This window comes from Diprion similis, chromosome 13 (genome assembly GCF_021155765.1).
Source record: "Diprion similis isolate iyDipSimi1 chromosome 13, iyDipSimi1.1, whole genome shotgun sequence".
NCBI classification, from domain to species: Eukaryota; Metazoa; Arthropoda; class Insecta; order Hymenoptera; family Diprionidae; genus Diprion; species Diprion similis.
In genome coordinates this window covers 5,499,986-5,522,231 of record NC_060117.1, presented here as the reverse complement: position 1 = coordinate 5,522,231, position 22,246 = coordinate 5,499,986, and the positions used below count along the sequence as shown (strand labels likewise).

The 22,246-nt window shown below is 34.6% G+C and overlaps 1 protein-coding gene across 1 annotated transcript in view; it reads left to right on the top strand.

The window, feature by feature from the left end:
* LOC124413955 (G protein-coupled receptor kinase 2) overlaps window positions 1-13,824 on the top strand; it is a 31,719-nt gene extending 17,895 nt beyond the window's left edge. Inside the window, exons 3-6 of the mRNA XM_046894775.1 lie at window positions 6,029-7,293; window positions 8,619-8,756; window positions 10,796-10,924; window positions 11,707-13,824. Coding sequence (XP_046750731.1) covers window positions 6,029-7,293; window positions 8,619-8,756; window positions 10,796-10,924; window positions 11,707-11,802 — 1,628 coding nt within the window. The 3' untranslated portion in view covers window positions 11,803-13,824. The remainder of the gene's footprint in view (window positions 1-6,028; window positions 7,294-8,618; window positions 8,757-10,795; window positions 10,925-11,706) is intronic.
* Window positions 13,825-22,246: the final 8,422 nt, after the last annotated feature.

Sequence of the window (22,246 nt, the reverse complement as noted above, 5' to 3'; positions counted from 1 at the left end):
TTTTCGCATAGTGAAATTAAACCCTCGATTACAGGCAAGAAATATACACCGAATTTTTCTTACAATACGCGGTTACAGTCGTGATATTATGCTTCGTTTTTCCTCGTGCGAAGAAATTCTTATCGCTGAAAATCAATGCGTGATACTCACGTGAGGTTGGGGTAACATAAAGGGGAGGAATTTTTTCAATCTCCGTTTCCCTCTTCCTCTTTTCTCTTTTGTATCGCGATTGCCGGCGTTGATAGAAAAAGGGTGAAAATCTCATCATATTCACCCTCAGCAAAAAAAAGAGAGAGACGAAAAAGAAACCAAACGGTATTTGTACCCAATGAATGGATTTCTTTCCTTTTCTTTTCTCTTTTTTTTCCTTTTTTCATTGTCACTGGAATTCACCACCGATGAATCGAATCGTGCAGTGTACCTATATATATATATATATATATATATATATTAGGGTGGCGCAAAAAAATCGACTATTTTTTTTTTTTTCGAGTCTCGTTTGACAAAATGTTAGTTTTTGATGTTTTAAGAGCCCACTCCAAAGGACAGTTCAGAAAAAAAAATTTTAAGAGGTCGCTCCAAATTTTTAAAAATGTCAAAAATCGTCAAAAAATTTTATTAAAAATATTATATTTTCAAGTATTTTGTTTGATTTTTAATTTATGTCGTGATGTATTGTTATCGATTCTTTCTTACTGAATTAAAACAAAAAATTTATGAAATTTTAATATGAATATCGAAAAGATCTAAAGAAATGCACCAAAAAATTGAAAAAAAATTATGAGCGACCTTTCAGAATTCAAATTTTGAACTGAAACTTTCGGATGCTTATTTTTTTTTTTGTCTATAAAATTATACCGTAACGAGAAAAAAAATATAACAAAAAAAAATCGATTTTTAACTATTTCTGACGTTTTAAAAAATGTCGAGCGACCTCTTAAAATTTTTTTACGAACTGTCCTTTGGAGTGGCCTCTTAGAACATCAAAAACTAACATTTTGTCACACGAGACTCAAAAAAAAAAAAATAGTCGGTTTTTTTGCGCCACCTAATATATGTACATAATGCCTTATAGATACATCAGCATGCCAACGTGCGTGTGTATCTGATTATATATTTGCAATTTGCGTAGGTCGTCTAGTGTGTTGTTCGAAACGACCACACATTCCGGTCTCTGGTTTTTCCAATTATTCATGTGAATTCAAAGTTGTGCGAACAATGGACCCTGAGCTCTCCGCGTACGTATTAATATAAAACATTTAGCTTCACGTTTCAGCTTTTTTTTTTCATCGTATAATACAGGCATCCCACTTCAAGCGGATGTGATGCCTATCGAAGAATCATCTCGAGACGGCTCGAGGTTATTGCTTTGATTTTCCTCTGAATTATCAATAGCGGACTAACTTAGGTATATTAAGCCACAAAATCTATGCTTTTTACCTTGTACTTACAAGCTATCGTAGTTGGTCATTTTTCTTTTAGATTTGATGACAAGTATTGTTTGGAATTTTTAACCGGTTAACAATGTTCGTGAAATCGATAACTGATAGATTCTTTATACTTCCAAATCAGCTTTCTGTAAAAACAATCCAAATCGAAAAAAATTTGAACGTAATGACCAAAATTAGTCCTGAAAACGGTATTTCAGGGTTAATATACGTCGGAGAAAATATTATTTTCATACAATAAAAAAGTTTTGTTGATTTCATAGTGCGCGGAAAATAAAAATGGTTAGTAATGTCCTAGAAAATATTTGGCACCGCAATACCATGGATTTTGTTGCGATTGCGAAATCTGATCTGCACAGTGAAATCATTTTGTAAGGATTGAAAAATGGTTTTTTAATTTTTGTAACTGAAAGAATTATCGTTGCACTGTAATTTACGCTACATGAATCAAGTGCCACGTCAAAAAAAAGACGAAGAAATATGCCATTGCGAATTGACTGGCTCATTCAATGCTGTCAGACCACGAATGATTCAGTTCTGCTGATTATACTAAACTGATGCCTGGATCCCCTCCTAATAACTGCTCATCTTACTTCTCTCTCGCGAGAAAGGATTTTTAACGTGTTACGAAAGTATTTTACCACTTCAAAAAAAAAATTTTGTTCATTTACGATGTAACGAATTATTTGATGAGGGTAATCGATTGGCGGCTCTCGTGATTTCGTAAATTTGACTAATCTTTATCCACCGAGTATAGATTTAGTGAACTGTATGAAGCGATTTACTTAAATCTATCAGAGGGTAATCAACATTTTGTTAGTATCATGAAAAAATTATTATTTAGTTAAATTCATTGAATTAAAATCGGGATTTCGTATTTAAGAGTACATTTCATACAATTAAATTTTCTACATTTACGATGTAACGAAGACCGTCTACAAATTGATTTTTTTCAAAAGTGCAAAAACTTTTCTCTGAGTGTAACATATTGTAGTATGAATGGATTCCATTCCACGATCTGAACATTTATGGCCTTTCATAGCTTCTTCTTCTTCTTTTTCGTCGCGGTTTGCCTTACTTTTGGTACAAGGTATACCGTAGTATAAAATTTCTTGTAACAAGGTCACGATCAGAGAAATCAGCAATCGAGATCCTGACTTGAAATGGCGTTTAATAACCACCCACAGATTGCCGTTATTCTTCCATCAATCATAAATTCGCTTTTGAGTTTGCTTGAGAGCATTGAAGCTCTGTTTTATTAAACTGCAACCGGGAATTTATCTTACGCCGCGACTTTTTATGGATATCTTTAGTCGATGGATTAGCTAGAGATAGCGAAGACAGTATATAAATAAATTCTGAATCCGCGTCGTCCCTGATATAAAGTTCAACTTTCAATCTCGTAATTGAAACTTTTTATACGTTATTTTCACCAGCTGGTTGAACTACCGGTTCTAGCAATTCGATTTCAATTCGCGTTTCTCATGGATGAGATACTCGCTCAATTCCCACGGGAGAATGACTCGATGGTCAGAAGTGAACTGAGGCCAGACTCCGATGATACATATCACTGCTAGATCATCACTATCGATCACACCACACTAGCAGTATTTTCATTCTTCGGTTATATGACAAACCATCGAATTGGTGAAAGCAAATTTCGATCCCCCCCCGTTTTTTTCTTATAGATCGATTAACAGTAAACTATTCCGAGAATTAAGGTGCTTATAAAGAAGCGTTGTACACCTTGAAAACGCGGGGATGCAAAACTCCTATACCGCTCAAGCGATCAGAGTGAAACTTGGGCAATTACTGCCTTATTTTGGCAAAAAGTGGAGCATCTTTCTAATTTTTCAAAATTTGGAAAATTATTTTACAGATTGGTTACCACCCACAGAAATTGGCCAAATTTTCACAGTTGCACTGAATGGATCGAACTATCCGGTATGACGTCACTCGGCGGTGATGAAACACACATTCTGAGCCCAGTCCCATGAGATTTGATGGTGAAATGACGAAATGGGAGCTGATCTGGTTTTTTATTACGAAGTACACCGAAATCTCATTTTGGTGACATTTATTACCGACATTACGCGCATGCCGGTAATGTATGCGTGTAATGTCGGTAAAAAATTACCGACATGCATGAAAGGTCGGTAACAAATGTCGCCAAAATGAGATTTCGGTGTAATTCGTAATCGAAAACCAGATCAGCTGCCATTTCGTCATTTCACCATCAAATCTCATGGGACTGGGCTCAAAATGTGCGTTTCATCACCACCGAGTGGTATCATACCGGATAGTTCGATCCATTCAGTGCAACTGTAAAAATTTGGCCAATTTCTGTGGGTGGTAACCAGTCTGTAAAATTTTTTTCAAAATTTTGAAAAAATCAAAAGACGCTCCACTTTTTGCCAAAATAAGGCATTAATTGCCCAAGTTTCACTCTGATCGCTTGAGCGGTGTAGGAGTTTCGCTTCCCCGCGTTTTCGAGGTGTACAACGGGTCTTTATAAGCACCTTAAGATCATTGAAAGTATCTACGAGCGGATGTAGATCTTTAGAAAAATCCATCCTCGGACACTTCAAATCCTGCTATGTCAAAAAATTTAGTCAAATATAAATATATTGACTTGTGATAATGAACTGATGATGAGTAAATAATATTCATACGCTACATGAAAATTGCCTTAGAATCTATTTGAAGTTCGGAGTAATCTTCATCGTCTGTGTACAATTTATGGATCGTCATGACCAACTACTCATGATGTTTATTCTGCAAGCGTTGATATTAGGCTGAAGTATAATCTACGCGTTGCTGGAATACCATATTGATTGCCTCCTCTTCTTCTCATCATCCCGGATGTTCTATTTACTATCACATTGGTATACGCGTATAAAAAATGGCGAATTCCACAACGATCGAATGTCTGTGTTACAACAGACGTTGGAGTTGATATTTGCATTGACAAGGTTAGGCTCTTGGCTATGGAAAATCTAGCTTTTTCACTACTTTAACAAAACGACGAGGAAACGTTATAGAGTGCGAGAGAGAGAGAGAGAGAGAGAGAGAGCAGTAAACGATTTAAAACTACGTTGAAGCCCCTTCAAGTCTCGCTTGCTAATAGATTATCTGCATATTTATATTTACGCGGTTTATATACTTATACATTGCGTGCATATATTATACAATCGTATCACGCGTACGGATAATTAAAACGAATCGATATTTCCATACGAGAAAGGGGAAAAAAATAACCAGCGCACGAAAATTTCAAATTCAATCAAATGCAGTCAAAAAACTCTATGCAGTCATTTTCGGCGTCACTGATTACGAGTTTGAAATGCAATTTCAAGCATTCGAGATGGCGGATCCAATATAGTGGACAGTAATTTCAAGCTTGAAAATCCGCTCAAAAAATTCTACGCAGCGGTTTTCGGGGTCGCTGATTGGATTCGCCATACTAAATTTTTTAAATCTGAATTCAGATTCGCAATCAGAGATCACAAAAACCCCAGGACAGAGTTCTTTCTTCTGATTCGATCGCATTTAAAATTTTCATTCACCATATTGGATCCGCCATCTTGAATTTTTCAAATTCTCAATCAGCGACACCAAAAACATATAATTTATGTAAAACATTCTTGGAAATGAATTATTCTTTCAATTTTCACGATATTTTTCAATCAATTTATTCTTAACAATAACAATTTACATTATATCGCAATAATTACTCTCAAGTATTGGAAACCTATTAGCATACTATTAAAGAGCATTGACAAAAAAATGTAATCAAATTTTCGTAAGATTTATTTCAAAGAAAATCAGAGAGGAGGGGGGGGGGGGGGGAGGGAGAAGTTGGAGAAAGAAAAAGAGAAAAAAAAACTTCACAGCTTGAACGAAAAGTTAGTTTTACACACGGTCGAGATTCGCGTTAGAAAAAAAACACAAACTATTCATAACTTTTCCACGTTAACGATTACAAAAAAACAAAAAAAATTATCATCCTCAACATTGTCTGTGTAACGACATATTTTATCGTTTTACATATTTTTACGAGAAAGGAAAATATTTTATCGGAATTGATATGAAATAATTTTTACATTTTTATCGGAAGAAAGAAGCTGATATAATACAGGAATTACTGGGATGGATTTGCGATCGGATGGAGAATTTTACGGTCTGGAACAGAGAGTTTTTGATCATTAAAATAGGATATAGCGTAAGGCCAGCTGTAGAGGGGAATTGACCCTTGGTTTAAAATTCAGTTGAAACGTTATTATCCGCAGCAAGGTAAAAGGTACAGGGTTGAAGTCTGTAACGATACATTTTCAAAAGAAAATCGTTGCTTTGCAACTTCAGGATTTACCGAAACTCAGTAATCCATAATTCATGTAAAACGTACTCATGAGTTATGGAGACTAAACACTTTGAGAATTGTAAGAAAAATTGTAAATCAATGGTTATTGTACCGATGCTTAACCTCGTTAGCCCAATAACGTTACTAACTTCAGTATTGTAAGAAGGTCGAGTGGAGACTTGGAATGGTACCTAATGAGATAAATCGTTCTGAATTCTAGACATCAAGTACAGCTACGTGGTGGATCAGCAGCCGATCGGAAGGCTGTTGTTTCGTCAGTTCTGTCAGAACAAGAAGCCCTCGTACCATCGTTACAATCTGTTCTTGGACGAAATCGAAAAGTACGAGATAGAGATGGACGAGAATCGATCGGAGGTTGGAAAAGAGCTGTTCGAGCACTACCTGAAGCACGAGGCTTCGGATGTCGTGGACGTGCTGAACGACGCGCTGATAACGCAATGCGAGGAGCGTCTGAGCCTCGGAAACAGGGAACTCTTCGACGAGATATCGCAGAAAGTGAAGGACTTCCTGGCTGGAGAACCATTCTCCGCGTTCCTGACTAGCTTCTACTTCTATCGTTACCTCCAGTGGAAGTGGCTCGAGAACCAGCCGGTCACTTACAAGACCTTCCGGATGTACCGAGTCCTGGGTAAGGGTGGTTTTGGCGAGGTCTGCGCCTGCCAAGTACGAGCTACGGGCAAGATGTACGCGTGCAAGAAACTCGAGAAGAAACGCATCAAGAAACGGAAGGGCGAAGCGATGGTACTTATCGAGAAGAACATTCTGCAGAAGATAAACTCCAAGTTTGTTGTGTCACTGGCTTACGCCTACGAGACCAAGGACGCTCTCTGCCTCGTCCTGACCATCATGAACGGCGGGGACTTGAAGTTTCACATCTACAACATGGGTGGCGATCCTGGCTTCGATGTGAACCGGGCTAGGTTCTACGCGGCGGAAGTTGTCTGCGGTCTCGATCACCTTCACCTTCAGGGTATCGTCTACCGCGATTGCAAGCCCGAGAATATACTCCTCGACGACCACGGGCACGTCAGGATTTCCGACCTTGGACTCGCGGTGGAAATCATGGAGGGTGATATGGTCAAGGGTAGGGTGGGAACTGTTGGCTACATGGCGCCGGAAGTCATCGACAACGAGAAGTACACCTACTCGCCGGACTGGTTCAGCTTCGGATGTCTTCTCTATGAGATGATAGAGGGACAGGCGCCATTCAGGGCCCGGAAGGAGAAGGTCAAACGCGAGGAGGTCGACCGCAGGGTCAAGGAGGACCAGGAGAAGTATTCTCACAAGTTTACTGAGGAGGCGAAAAGCCTCTGTCAGCAGTTGCTGAAGAAGAATCCCAAGGCGCGACTTGGATCGAAATGCGGAAGGCATGGATCCAGAGAGGTTAAACTTCATAACTTCTTCCAGTGTCTTAATTGGAAGAGGGTTGAAGCTGGGATGTGGGAACCGCCTTTCGTGCCTGACGTGAGTACAGCTTTACAGAACGGGATGAAGAACCCAGTTTTTCTTAATCTCTTTTGTTTATCATCAAGTCAATCTTGGTTCAAACACTTTAGTTTTATGGAAATCCCTGACAAATCAGTATCATCGAAAGTACCAGAGGTGTACTTTAACCACTTATTCCTTCTGCGATGGGGGGTTAATCACTCGTGAAATGTGGTGTACAGTTTTCCGGAAATCGTGACCGATCTCTTGAAATCTTCTGTAATCTTTGAAATCTCATGAAATCTTCTGAAAGCTCTTGAAATCTTTTGAAATCCCTTGAATTCTTTGAAATCTTCTGTAATCATAGAAATTTCTTGAAATCTTCTGAAAGCTCTTGGAATTTTGAAAAACTTTTGAAATCTTTTGAAATCCCTTAAATTCTTTGAAATCTTTTATAATCATAGAAATTTCTTGAAATCTTCTGAAAACTCTTGAAATCTTTAAAAGCTTTTGAAATCTTTGAAATCTTTTGAAATCCCTTGAAATCCCTTGAAATTTTTGAAATCTTCTGTAATCATAGAAATTTCTTGAAATTTTCTGAAATTACTTAAAATCCCCTGAAATTTTTTGAAGTCTCTGAAGTTTTCCTTTGAAAAAACCCCTTGAAATCCCATGAAGTCTCTTGTAATCTTTTGAAATCCTTTGAAATCCTTTGAAATCCCTGAAATCTTTTGAAATCCTTCGTAATATTTTCAAATAATTCTCCTGAAGTCTTTTGAAATAGTCTGAAATCATTTGAAATGATTTAAAATTCCTTGAAATCTTTTGAAGTCTTTTGAAATAATCTGAAATCATTTGAAATCATTTAAAATTCCTTGAAATCTTTTGAAATCCTTGTAATCTCAAAATCAGGTATACATACATTAAATCATCGATCAGTGATTAACCCTTCGTTCTACGATATGTTTTACTGCATCGAAAAACATCGTATGCTCATTTTTTTACGTGCCAAATAAGTCGTCGGAGGAATAAAAAACTTTTTTTCATTGTTTAGGACGTTTCGACAATGATATAAAATTTTTCCACAAACCCAATTCACCATCGACAGATGATAGTATCTGCAGCCTTTTTATTCTCACGATCAAAGGGGTAAACTTTAGAGGTGGTTTTTACCCACACAAACAGTCGGATTGGCACGTAAGAAAAAAGCGTTTAATCCATTTTGATGGACTAGAACATGTCGGAGTGTGAAGAAAATCCACACACCCATCTCATTTTTCGTATACTAAAGAATTCAGTTTTGAGAAAAAAAACTGTTCTCGACGTACTGAAAAATTTACCCGGTCGGTAACGTCATTTTGCAGCCGCATGCCGTTTACGCTAAGGACGTTCTGGACATCGAGCAATTCTCCACTGTCAAGGGTGTCAACTTGGACGCAACCGACGACACTTTTTACAGCAAGTTTAACACCGGGAGCGTCTCCATTCCGTGGCAGAATGAGGTAAGAATTGCTATTCATGTGGCATGCCCGTAATTCGCCTGTTTTTTTTGGCAAAGATAAAGATTTCAGGACGAGCTGAAGGCGAGCCGGAAGCGAGTACTGAAATTATCCGGGCCAATAAACGGTTTACGGGCATGCCACATACAATATTTTTTACGGCATGGGCATTGAAAAGCAAAACGAAGAGTGAGGTTATGTCGCGATCTGTTCGACGAAGCTACTTTATTCGCCGGTTTGGGATGCGCACTTCGAACTGCGCATCAAAGCTGCGGAATAAAGACTTTATTCCGCAACTTTGTTCGCTGCCGTATAAAGCGTCACTTTACGGAACGAAAACTACCACAAAAAGTGGACTTTTCAATGCCCATGCCGTAAAAAGACATTACTTCACGGTCATGAGAAACAAAGAAGCAGAAGTAATAAAGATGCAGTTATTTTTCGTTCCATATTTCACGGTTTCCCATCACCTTGAAATCTTCACCAAATATTTCAGTAAATTCTTTTCAAGAAACGAAATTCCTCTCCGAGGAAAGGAATTTTATCCCAAATTCAGGACTTTCACAGACTTTTTTTTTAGATTCTGCAGAGTTTTTCGGTATATTTCGCGAAACTCGACGGGTTTTTATGGATTCCATTAAAACGTCGTAAATTTCAAGGGACTTCAAAGAACGGTGAATACATTGTACGTGTATTCGACAGGCATAATTTTGTAGACTCTAAATTTTGTACGAGTTGACATCAAAAGAATAACTCAAGTGTTCGCCATATAATCCGAGTGTTTTATCGAAAATCGTTACGTGAATTTTTCAAAGCTTCCCTCAGCAAGAACTCAAAATAATATGCATTGTGTCCATTTTCTTTCTTTTTTTTTTTTTTTGCGTAGTCCTCATTTCAAAGTCTATAAGGTAATAAAAATTTGCTGATTAACATATTTGATGCCAGAGTAAAAATAATAATATCAGAATTACTTAAGATTCGAAATGTCAGGAACAGTGATAAAAATTCTGATTTTGAAAAAATTTCGGAAATGTAATGGTTCAACCTCTAAGTAAAACTTATCCTCCAATCAATGTCTCTTTAGGTAAAACTGAAATTGTAGACTTATTGTGCAGCGCGTATTTCTTATGGACTGTGTTGTTCTTCCGAGCCACTAAAGCAGGGTGAGATATTATTTTCACAACATCAGAGCAAGAGTTATAACGTCTATTCGCAGAATACGAGTAGCAAATTTCTCGAAAACTGTACGGCGTTTAAAAATGTTCGAAGTTGAAGATTTATAATAATGTATTTCGTCGATGCACGGAAGCGATTATAACTTATTACCACATCTCGTCTGGGAAGTTTTTATAACTGTATGATTCTAAAGAGAAAAAAAAAAACAAAAAAACAAACAACGTGAAAAAAAAAATAAAGAAAAACACGAAACTAAAACCAGTTTCGTACATGTAATAATCAAGAAAAGAAGATGGAATATCGAGTCAAGCGGATGTGTATAAAGATTACTGCAGCGCGTGTAAAGGCGAGAACTGCTCTCTCGTTTAATCATAACCTCAAAACCGCAGTCGGAGAGTAAAATAATCGTATTGACGTCAACGGAAACTGAATTTTATCACAATCTTAACACGGAAATGTGAGTGCATGGTTTTGAAAAGATTTCGAAACGATTCGTGTTACCGCGAACGAATACGTATGGCAATGAATAGAGATTTTTTTCTCTATGTGCCTCCATTGTCGCTGAGGTCCTTTGTAGAGTTTCAATCCGTACCGCAATTCAGAACCAGAAGTCTTCGCATCGGGTTCCTTTATTGTATACGTACAATAAGAGACATAAGTTGCGCCTTACAATAAGCAGAAGCTGTAGAAGCTGTAGCTGCGCTGTATGTGTGACGTTGACATCGCATTGATTCGTTACTTTTCACCTAATTGCAATATATCCCTATTGTGCAAACGAATAAATCGACGACCAATTGTTCCATTTGGTCTAGCGATATCGCTGTGCTTTACGCCAATACCAATTTCCGTATCCTTTCTTTTCGCAGATGATAGAGACCGAGTGTTTCAAGGAGTTGAATGTCCTGGGACCAGACAACACCCCGACTCCGGATCTCCTCATCAACCATTCGCCACCTAGCAACGAGAACAGAGGATGCTTTCCATTTCGAAGAAAGGTAGGGAATCGAATCACTCGAGTCTCGTAAGTCTCACGTTACAACAAAGGAAATATGTACTTCCATACTCGACTTTTCCACTTTTTCCACTTTCGCTCTTGCATACCGATTTTCAACATAGCGGATAGACATCTACGCAGATTGTGTAGTTTGGGGTTCTTGAATTCAGAAGACTACATACGGTGGCAGTAATAAATATACCACAATAATGGCGTCGTATTTAATTATAAAAGCAGTTTTTTATCGTACATTTTATGCCACACACACTCAGTGTAACAATCTGAAAATCCGGTCGCCTGCTCGGTGTTTCCTGTGCCTTGATACGCGTTAGATTTAACAAAAACAATCAGCTATCGAACTAATTACTTCCGACGCCATATCGTCCTAACCACGTCCATGTGGTTATGTTAGATAATTATTTTCTTGTCCCAAATATTGATAAGAGAAGAATTAGTTTCCTTGGTATAAAACGTCAGAGCGGATGCAACAAAAATCACGAGGCAATAGCTGTTTGCATGTCGCAAAAACTGTTTACATATCTCGGTCTCTGTACCATTCGGCAGATCTCTTGATTACCGACGCTTGATTGGCAGTTTATAGCTGTGTGTTATGGACAAATATCGCTCAATTGTCGATACCAAGGCGTGGTTAGGTTAGGTTAGGTTAGGTTAGGTTAGGTTTGCCGATACTAAGGGTGTTGATTCTATATTTCAGAAGAAGCAGAGCGCCAGGACCCGTTAGGTTAGGTTTGCCGATACTAAGGGTGTGATTCTATATTTCAGAAGAAGCAGAGCGCCAGGACCCGTGAGATACCCGTCTCCGAGTGTTATCTTCTCGAGCTATCGCAGAGTCAGAGCTCGGAGATGCCGGCCAGCTGATCCCGGATGAATTCGGGACTATTGGAAACATCGACAACGTCGGCTCGCCGGCACGCGCGTTGCTGCCTCTAACTTTACTTGGCAGGGAAATAGTAAGTCTCGGAACCGGCGTGGTAAGGCGCCTGCTGCTGCAAATCGAAAAAACAGCACTATCAGTGAGGTGCATGCTGGGCAATCCGAACATCATACCAACCGCGAAGACGGTTCCACGTCTTCATCGACATCGACATCGACATCAAAACCATAAGAGACGTTGCCGAAAGGATACTTCGAACAACAACGAATGATGCCAGGCGCCAATGGAACAGGAAAAAAAAACAAACACCGTCATCTTTGATCCGAAACATCTTCAGGCCGGATTGAGTCGGGCTTGTAGAGTTCATTGACATTAATTTCATTTAATTAACGGTAAAACAAACGAATAAACATAAGGGGAAACATGAAATGGTAACAAGGCCGATAGAGCTGCTCTCAAATTCTGTTATCAAAGAAAAACGACGTGACGAATAGATATATTACTCCGTTCTTCTTCGTTTTTATACATCAAAAGACGCCATCTGGTGGCAGAAAGTTTATTACTTCTAACCGTGCCGTATTTGATTGTGAAAGTTACTTTTTAACGTGTATTATTTTCTTTGTCAACTTGATGCAACAAAAGAAATGTGTAACCAGGTGCACGGAGATTTCTGTCCCTTTGTATTTCTGCTATTCAGTAAAACCAACAGCCGATAAATCAGTTGCGACGCCATACTGTTTTAGCCACGCCTATTTTTCTTTGGATTTCAGATTTGAGAGCGCATTTGTGTATTCGGAGGATCATGAACGATATTCAATGTTGCGCCACTGTCTTTCAGGCATTTGCACCAACAATAACCCTTCCCACTCTCTAACTTCCCGTTTTTTAAACAACCGTTGGCTCGCGGTTTAACAAAGACTGCGAAAACGGTGATCGCGCATTTTTTCATCCAGATAAAAACTTACTATGCTAATCAACGATGGTCATCGCCTGAACCACGGCATTTAACGGCCCTACGAATAAAGCCAATCAATTAAAAACAGAACGTATTTTCGCACATTCACCTCGTTAATATGGATAAATTCTGACGTCGGAATGCCATTTAATGTGATCAAGTATCCAGCTGTAATAATCGCACTTATATATAATATATTTGTTTGTATAAAAATTGAAGGTCTGAAAAACTCAAATTAGTCATTTAAGGCTTTCTTCACGAGAGACAATTAGATAATAAGTATAGAATAGCGGTAATTTTTAAACGAAAATATTCTTATTTCTCAGGCCATTTGCGGGTACTGAAGAGTCGCATGCTGATACGTTTCTGCCAGTCGGTTGAACGACTTTTGAAACTGACCAGTAGCTGAATTTCATCTCTTAACAGTCGTGAAGTGAATGAGAATTATAAACACAGATTGAATCGTTCAAAATAATACAAGGTGATATCTCGCAGGTAAAGTTTCAGCGAATATCAGAAACCTGAGATAAGAGCGATCAGTTTTTTCAATCTCTGTAACTTCCGTCTTCGACAGACAGTTTTCACAGTTAAATGTCTAATCTGAGCCTGGCGCTGCAAACGAAACTTTGATGCGTTTGAACGTTGGATTCGACAAACTAAGATTCGTGATCAGTTCCCAAAAGTGGGTTGTTCGACGCAGGCAAAACCGAGTCTTGTGCGTACGCTGAGAATCATAATTATAAAGACATAGCTCTCTTAGGTTAAATGGTCAAGAGATTGCAATAGCCCTTAAGATTTAAAAGCAACGGTACTACCAAAACAGTTTTGAATCTCAGACATTTTCGTTTGCGTGACTTTCTCAATTCATTTTGCCGTTCTTGTGTTAGTAAATAAAGTAGTTTAATGCACATTTTGAGATTACTTCATTATTGAAAATGAGCAATTTCAACATTGGATTCATCAAACGCATTCTATTATGTAAAAAAAAAAAAAGCCAAAGCACCATTCAAAACGCCATTTTGGTTCTCACACCGAACAGTCGGACCTCAAAGATTGGACAATATAAAATTTATCATTTTATTTCGCATAATGTTGTCCAAGAATTGCTATTCTAATTGAAGATTGAAATGTTCGATATCGCAGATGAAAAACAATTTCATAGTTTATTTTCTTATGCCTGAGACTTTGGAATATAAGTCTTGAGTTGTATTAATATAAACATATACAGAGAAAATAAGCAAGAGACATAAGATGTTTCGTGTTTAATTTTCTTTTTTCATTTAATCATTAACTGAGTGGTGAAAAAAAATCGTTAAAATTAAATCAAAATATTGAGTGATTTGTAAAGTTGAAGTTCAGTTTGATCTTCAAGAATTTTTTAAATAATTATTTCAATGTACAAATTAATAACGAAAGGAACTTATTATTTATTCGAAACTAATGACTAGCGCATCCTTTAGGATTTAATATAAATATGACAGATATCGTTATTATTATTTATGATTAATTAAAGCATCAGTTTGACTACTAACTACTGTTAGTATACTTTGCTGGCAACTTTTTAATTGAAAATTCAATTTTCCCTCGTTTTCTGTCTGCTATATATATGAAATATCAACGGAACTATGCCAAACTATCATTATCATTATTATTATTATTATTATTATTTAATACGCATTAGTTGAATTAAGAAGTTCTAAAAATTTGCATCGAATGGCATAAAAATGTGGAAAAATTGTTAAATATTTCATAAAAAAAGAAACTTAGGAAGTAACGTTTGAAACATTTGACAATGTGTGTCGCGTGCACCGAAAAACTAATAAATATTTCGTTTAACGTACTTTAAAATTTTCGCGTACGTACAAGAAGGGATCTACTTTGAGAAGTATCTTTAGTACCTCATTAAAGAATTGTATTATACGAGTGTAATGAATCGAATTATACAAAAAGCAGGATATCTCAAAAGGTGATTAGGGTTTAGAAAGCTTTCTTGATTTTTAATATTATATATACGTTATAAATATTTTTTTTTTTTTTGCCCCTGTTTACTGTAGTTTCTTCTACCGGCCTCCAATACTAATTGAGATACTCTGCACACAAGGTCTAACTGTGTACTAGTGATATAAATTATACATATATACATACATATATAATACAGACACACATACACACACAATAATTTAATTTTATTCGAATAAAACTTAACTGTTAAGCTAGAATCGAATAACTGTGTACTTTTGTCTGAGATATGAACGATTATAATATAAAATTGACTTGTTAACTCAAAAGAGAGAATAAGAATAAGAAGTAGAGAAATGAAAACTTGGAAAGATCGCAAAATGAAAAAGCGTGCGACGTAACTTCTTATACTATTATTATTATTATTATTATAATTGTAATTATTATTATTATTAATATCGTTATATTTTCTTTGTTTTTTTTTTTTTTCAACTATTTAATTTTATTTCTGTTAAAATTATAAAAGGAAAGAAAAAAAAAAAAAAAAAAAAATTTTTGTATATTTTTATCATTGGTTAATATTTTAACAAGTACTATAAAATACGTGCTAATTTTTTTCGCAAATCTGATTAAGGATTTAGGTACATATTTTATTTTTGACCGTGAGAAGGATTATACAATAGTTAGTTGAATACTTTGTATATATATATATATATATATATATATGCGACTAGGAAAAATCGCTTTGGATTTTACATTAGGCGTGTGTGTGTGTTTTTTTTTTTTTTTTTTTCTAAAATTCACCAAACCCCATGTAGGACCGGAGATTTGTTACTAATGGTATTTGAAAATTGTAAAAACCCGAGTTCAATCGGCGTTATGTTTAAAATTGTAAATAATGAGCGTGATATAGATTGGTGTTTGACGCGAGGAGTAGATACGAGTAAAAGAGAAAAGTAAAAAAAAAAAAAAAAAAACAATTTTTGAATATAATAATAATAATAATAATAATAATAATTATCATAATTATCATAATAATCAATAATGAAATAAAACAATTTACCATTAACTCAATGTATGTCTCTTGCTCAAATACTATGATTTATACTATTGATTGAATAGAAATTGGAGCAATGTATGAAAAATTACATACACAATGGCGTTTCGCTAGTGAAGGGTAGAAAAAAAAAAAAAAAAAAAACAACAACAAAAACAAAAAAAAAAAAAACAAATCGTAGGAATCTCCGTAAAGATATTTAAAACTACGCGTCACGTTTTCTTTTTTTCCGTTTCTCTCGGTGTTTCGGGGATTATTAATTTTTTTTTTTGGAATATTTACACGTTTTGTCACAACATTGTATCATTATACATTTATATATATATATATATATATATATATATATATATTTCTTAACGCACAAGAAGAAAAATAAAGGAAATGAAAAATGTTAGGGGGGGGGGGGGGAGGGAGTTGCGAAACAGAGATTATACGATGTGTACTGTAATATTATTTTATTTACACTTCTCAGTGCCGATTTGTAAGTAGGAATTGAAAAGAAGAAACGATGAAACGTGAAAAGAAATTCTGAGTTGGAATCCTATTTGCAAAATTGAGAACTAGATGGCCGATATTCAATTCGCGATTTTCACGCGCTAAGAATAATTACAAAGAAATGTTATCTAACTTGAAAACAAGAAGAGAAGGGAAAAAAAAAACAAAAAAAAAAAAAAAAACGAAAAACACTAAATTATATGTATACCTATATATGTATATTTATATATGTATATATGTATATGTATATATCTGATTAATTATTCACGGGTCAAAAAAATATCATTCCACTTCCGTGTCTGTCTGTCCGCCTGTCTATTTTGTCTGTGTTTTTGCCTGTCTAACGTGTGAATCTTTCCTGGATAGATTTTAGACGCAATGATGTCGTTTTTATTTGTATATGTATTATTACGATGAAAATCATGGCGAGAATTTTGTGCAGGTCATATTATACATATATACATATAATTAATTGTGTTGTATGTGAAAGAGAACGAACAAACGATTTGGAATGAAAAAAGGAAAGAAAGAAAGAAAGAAAGTAAAAATTTGGAAAATCGAAGAAAAAGATGGAAAAAAAATAAATAATAATAATAAATAAATAAATAAATAAATAAGAATAAACGAATAAATAATAATTTTACTGTACATATATAATAAGCGAAGAGAGAGTAGAGATTTGATAGATAACATTACGGATTGAAAAGTCTTCTTTGAAACTATTCGGAAAATATAAATATAATATGTGAAAAATTACACGCGATATTGAATTTATTACTTAGGTATTTATTTCTGATTATAAATAATTGTATCTAACATTATTAAAAGACAGACACTTTATAAAAAGAAGAGAAAAAAAAAAAAAAAAAAAAAACAACACCAACGTGTCGCTATAATAGCACGAGAATCGTGTTCGATCGTAAATGGTTATTAAAAATGGTCTCACAATCAGTTTTGGTCGAATCGTTCTTTCGAGCTTTAACCAAAAAAAAAAAAAAAAACTCTGTCAGAAATTCGAGGGCTCGAAAAATTAAACGAATGAGAATTGAACGATGAAACGAAGGAATTATTGAAATTGACGGCAAATTTTTCTAAATTTTTTCTGCTTCTCTTTTACTCTATCCATTATTTCTGTCATTTATTTATTACGTTCGCGCATCCTTTGATTTTTAATTAATTTTATTTTTTTCTGTTCGATTTTTTTTCTTTTCGCACGATTTTTTATCCTCGTTGGTGTAGACATATATGTGTATATATATATATATAGTACAATTTAGGGTGGCAGTTAATATTGGTGAAAAAAAAAAAAAAAAAAAAAAATTCCCTCGTCTCTTAAATTGACTCGAAATAGTAAAAAACTATTTTTAAACGTGAAATCCGCTCTTAATTTTAATATTAACCCTATCAAAGAGTTGAAATTGATTAGGAGTGATTATTGAGGTTAAAAATTTGAAAGAAAAAAAGTTTCACGCAATCTTTCCTGCGAAAATTAATTTCATTATTTGTATATCGACAGGATTAATTTTTTGACATGAAATAGATACGAGAATATGGAACAACAATCGGATCAAAAAAACCACATACGTTCGGAGATATTACATTAATTTTCAGCTCATTTTTGTAGAGGTCTTACCTTCTTTTTACATTGAAAATTTTCCTTAAAACATTTCTTATTTTTGCTTCTCAAATTCTAATCAAATCAACTTTCATTTTATCTAATTAAAAACGATTGCTTTATATTGAATAATTGTAAATTAATTGCAATAAATTTTTAAACGATTCTTACTGACGTAATAAACGATTTACAATTTTTTTTTTTATATAATTGGAATATTAACAGTTACATAAATTATTAAAATAAAAGACAAATATCAAAAATCTTTCATTGTCGTTTCTTTTTGTTTTTAGCGATTTTGACTCCTCGAAAGGGACTTTGGGTCACGGGTTAATATCAAAATTAAGAGCGGATTTCACGTTTAAAAATCGTTTTTTTTTAATATTTCGAGTCAATTTAAGAGGTGAGAGAAATTTTTTTTTTTTTTACTAATATTAACTGCCACCCTAAATTATACTATACATATATATATATATATATATACATATGTTTATCTAATTGTAGAACAGAGAAAATTTAAATCACAATTTGCCGTTATCTGTGGTTTGTCATATTCTAAAAAAAAAAAAAAAAAAAAAAAAAAAAGAAAAGAAAAAGAAAAGAAGAAGAAAAAATAAAAATTTCTTGTTCCTTACGTCGATGAAACCAAATAATTTTCATAGTTACACTGCGTCGTGTGCGTAGCGAGTTTCGTGTAAATAAATATACATATATATGTATATACGTACCTACGTATGGACATATATGTATAATATATCAGGGGTAAAGAAAAAAAAATTTGCAACTTCTTTTTAGTTTTTATATATTTATTACTTTAAAGCGAATTAATGAAAATTAATTTTTTCAATTTAAGTACAGAGTGCTTAGAAAATTTCGATCCCAGCTTCTCACACGTGTTCTGAAATATAAAAATCAATTAATGTTCTAAAAGTACTTTAGGTTTTTTAGTATGATTCATAATTAAAGACGTATGGCGAAAATGAAAGACGTTGATGCTAACTCTTTTTTTATTTTATTTTTTTTTTTATGGTTTTATTTTACGAGTACCGGTATCATAATCATTAAAAAAAAAAAAAAAGAGTTAAAACTATTTCACTATCGTTATAAAAAAAAAAAAAAAAAACCCTGATATATGTAAATACGTGTAATATCGTTATTTGCACGTACGTAAGTTTATTATATATACGTAGATATGTAATATAGAATTCTAGGTCATATCACAATGTCGGTGGAAATATATTATTAATATACATAAATAATGCATTAAGTGCAATGATTTGTATGCAGAGTGACGGTGAACCGAATTATTCCGGTAACTACCGCCCTTTTACTCATGTCAGTGTACCTATTCAATGAATGAACATGTTTGAAAACTATAACACGGTTCCGTATTCATTATCCTTTCACTTACCCCTCCGATTACTTGGTGTTTCTTGCTTTTTTTCTTTGAAACGGTGCGTGTGAAACCAAAATTTTGTAAATTTCAACGTGTAGTCTTACAAGAAATATTAGTTTGGTGTCCCTTTATGATTTCGTTGAGACTCATGTGTGTTGTAGAACGTTGAAAACTAACAGACACGTATTTTTTTTTTGATCTGCGGAAAAAACGGTTCGAAGGGGTGAAAACGACCCCCAAAAAATGAATGAAACCAACACTGAAATGTTTTTTTAATGAATAGGAAAACTTCAGCGTTAATTTCATTCAAATCCATCAAGTGCATCAAGAAATCACCTCTTTGGGTGCACAATTTTGGGGGTCGTTTTCACCCCTCTAAACCGTTTTTCCGCAGATAAAAAAAAAATACGTGTCTCTTAGTTTTCAATGTTCTAGAACAGAGATAAGTCTCAACGAAATCAGAGGGGACACCAAACTGATGTTCCTTGTTAGTAGGGGATAAGTTTTTTTTTGATAATTTATTGTTTCATTCAAAATATTTCTGAATTTTAGGCGAATATATTGATTTATCTTTCACTTATCATTTGAAATTAAAACAATTGTAACCATTGATACTCTAATCGATCGTGGGAGTAAAAACAAAAACCGATTGCGAGGAAAAACAATCGAATAGGTCGATTCATCGAGTTTGAAAAATAATCGATTGTAATCGATTAATCGGGAACAAAGTAATCGATTTAATCGTGAATCGGGAACGAAGTAATCGATTTAATACTCTTATTTCCATGCCGCGAAGAAACCGTCATCAAAGTTGAAATGTGAGTATATCTGTAATAGATATGTAATATAATTCTAGGAAAACAATCGTAGACAAAATATCTTATCTATTTTTATAATATTAAGGAAATTTTGATCTACTCCAAATAATTTATCACGATCAGGACTGTGATAAGATTAGAAATTCTACCAAAGATGTGCTTCAATAAAAAATGCGATCGAGATAAATTCGTAATCACTTCACAAAAGTCAGACAACATCTTCCTGAATGCAGATGTAAATGCAAACGTAATTCTTTATACTTTCAAACATGAATCGGATGTTTCAATTTCACCGGTATGGCAGTTACAATCAGGCCCCAAATAACACAGCCACGCAAAAAAAAATCGACTTCCGAGCCCAGAGGTCAGATCATGTTTATGATACGTTTTTTGGGTTGCTGAATTCGAATCCAAGGTCCATTCAACCCCATCACCTCAGAATTTTTCATAACCTCAAAAAAAAAAAAAAAAAAAAAAAAAAACGATATTCTGAACCTGACTTAAAACTCCAGCTTTCAATGTTAAATCCAATTAAACAAATCCCATAAAAGTTTAACACGATGATATCCCAACCTAATAAGCTCATGAATTCAAACTCCCATAATCCTATACCCCATAACCCCACAACCAAGGTAATAATTCATAGTCAAAAACTCTCAGAACCCTATAACCCCATAACCCCATAACCCCATAACCGAGAGAATTTATTATAGGCAATCTGCAATACTCGCTTCTTTGGTGAATGAGATCAAAGTTCAAGGTTATGAAGTTGTGGTTGGGGAATCGTGGGGTTATGAATTGTAGGGCCATGGGAGTTTTGGAGCTTGGGTGCATAAGTTTTAAGGAAATCCTCAATCACGTTAACGTTAACGTTTTACCATATGCAGATTGCCTATGATTTATTACATCTGGGGTTACGGGGTTACGGGGTTATGGGGTTATAGTGTTATGGGAGTTTTTATGTTCGAGTACTTGGGTTTTCAAGGAGTCCTCAGCTATCTGACGTTTTGCAATAATACAAATTGCCTACGATTTATCCCCTTGGTTGCGGGGTTATGGTGTTATAGGGTTTATGGGGTTTAGGTTCACGAGGCTATTAGGTTAGGACATCATTGGATTAAATGTTTACGGGATTTGGTTGGTTGGATTTAGCGTTGGAAGTTTGATTCTTAAGGTTATATGGTTCAATACTTGAGAACATCGTTTTTTTTTTTTTGTTTTTTTTTTTTTGAGGTTATGAAAAATCCTGAAGCGATGGGGTTAAATGGATCTCAGATTTGGATTCAGCGACCCAAAAACGTGCAGTAAAACATGATCTGACCTCTGGGCCCAAAATTGGATTTTTTTTGTGTGGTTGTGTAATTTTCGGATTTCGTATTGCCTCGAGAATATCTCGAGTCTCATCGAAGGTTGTTTTTTGATATCAAACGAATCCGTAACTCCTTTAATCATGCACATGGTAATAAAAAGACGAGATTAAATTTGCTTGAAATACTCTCACAAGTTTTATTGTTCAGATCCTAAGCTGTTTCGTACCGCATAAACACTGAAATAGTACAATATTAACTTCGATACATACCGCATTGAGACACTTATTTACAATGTTTATTCGAATACGTACACGGTAATGAAAATATCTGCGAAAATGAAAAGTAAATTAAATAATTAATCAATTAATTAGTACTCATATAAAATGCTGCATCTAATGTTTCTTTTTTTTTTTTCGTTTTTTTTTTCGTCGTCTCTCTCTCCCTATCTCTCTTTTCTCTACTTCATTTATAGTCAGTCAATTACGTCTTATTGTCACTTTTTTGTGTTAATCAAAGGGTATACGATAATTATCATTACCTATAATTAAAAATAGGTAGTTTGTATATTTGACCAACGATTTGCAGATTGTATAACAAATTCGTTGGCGTATAATATAATAGTGAAAAATTACATCGATTGTTGTTCGTCAATTTTCGTCGACATATTTTTTTTAAATTTCTTTTCAATCGAGTAAACAATCGTCAATTGTTTAACTGATATATGATCTTCAAAGGATATTATTATACTTAAAATGAGTCGTTTTTTTTTTCAATTTCTTCAAAAAGTCACACTTCTTACCGTTAATAAATCTTACTTTCTACA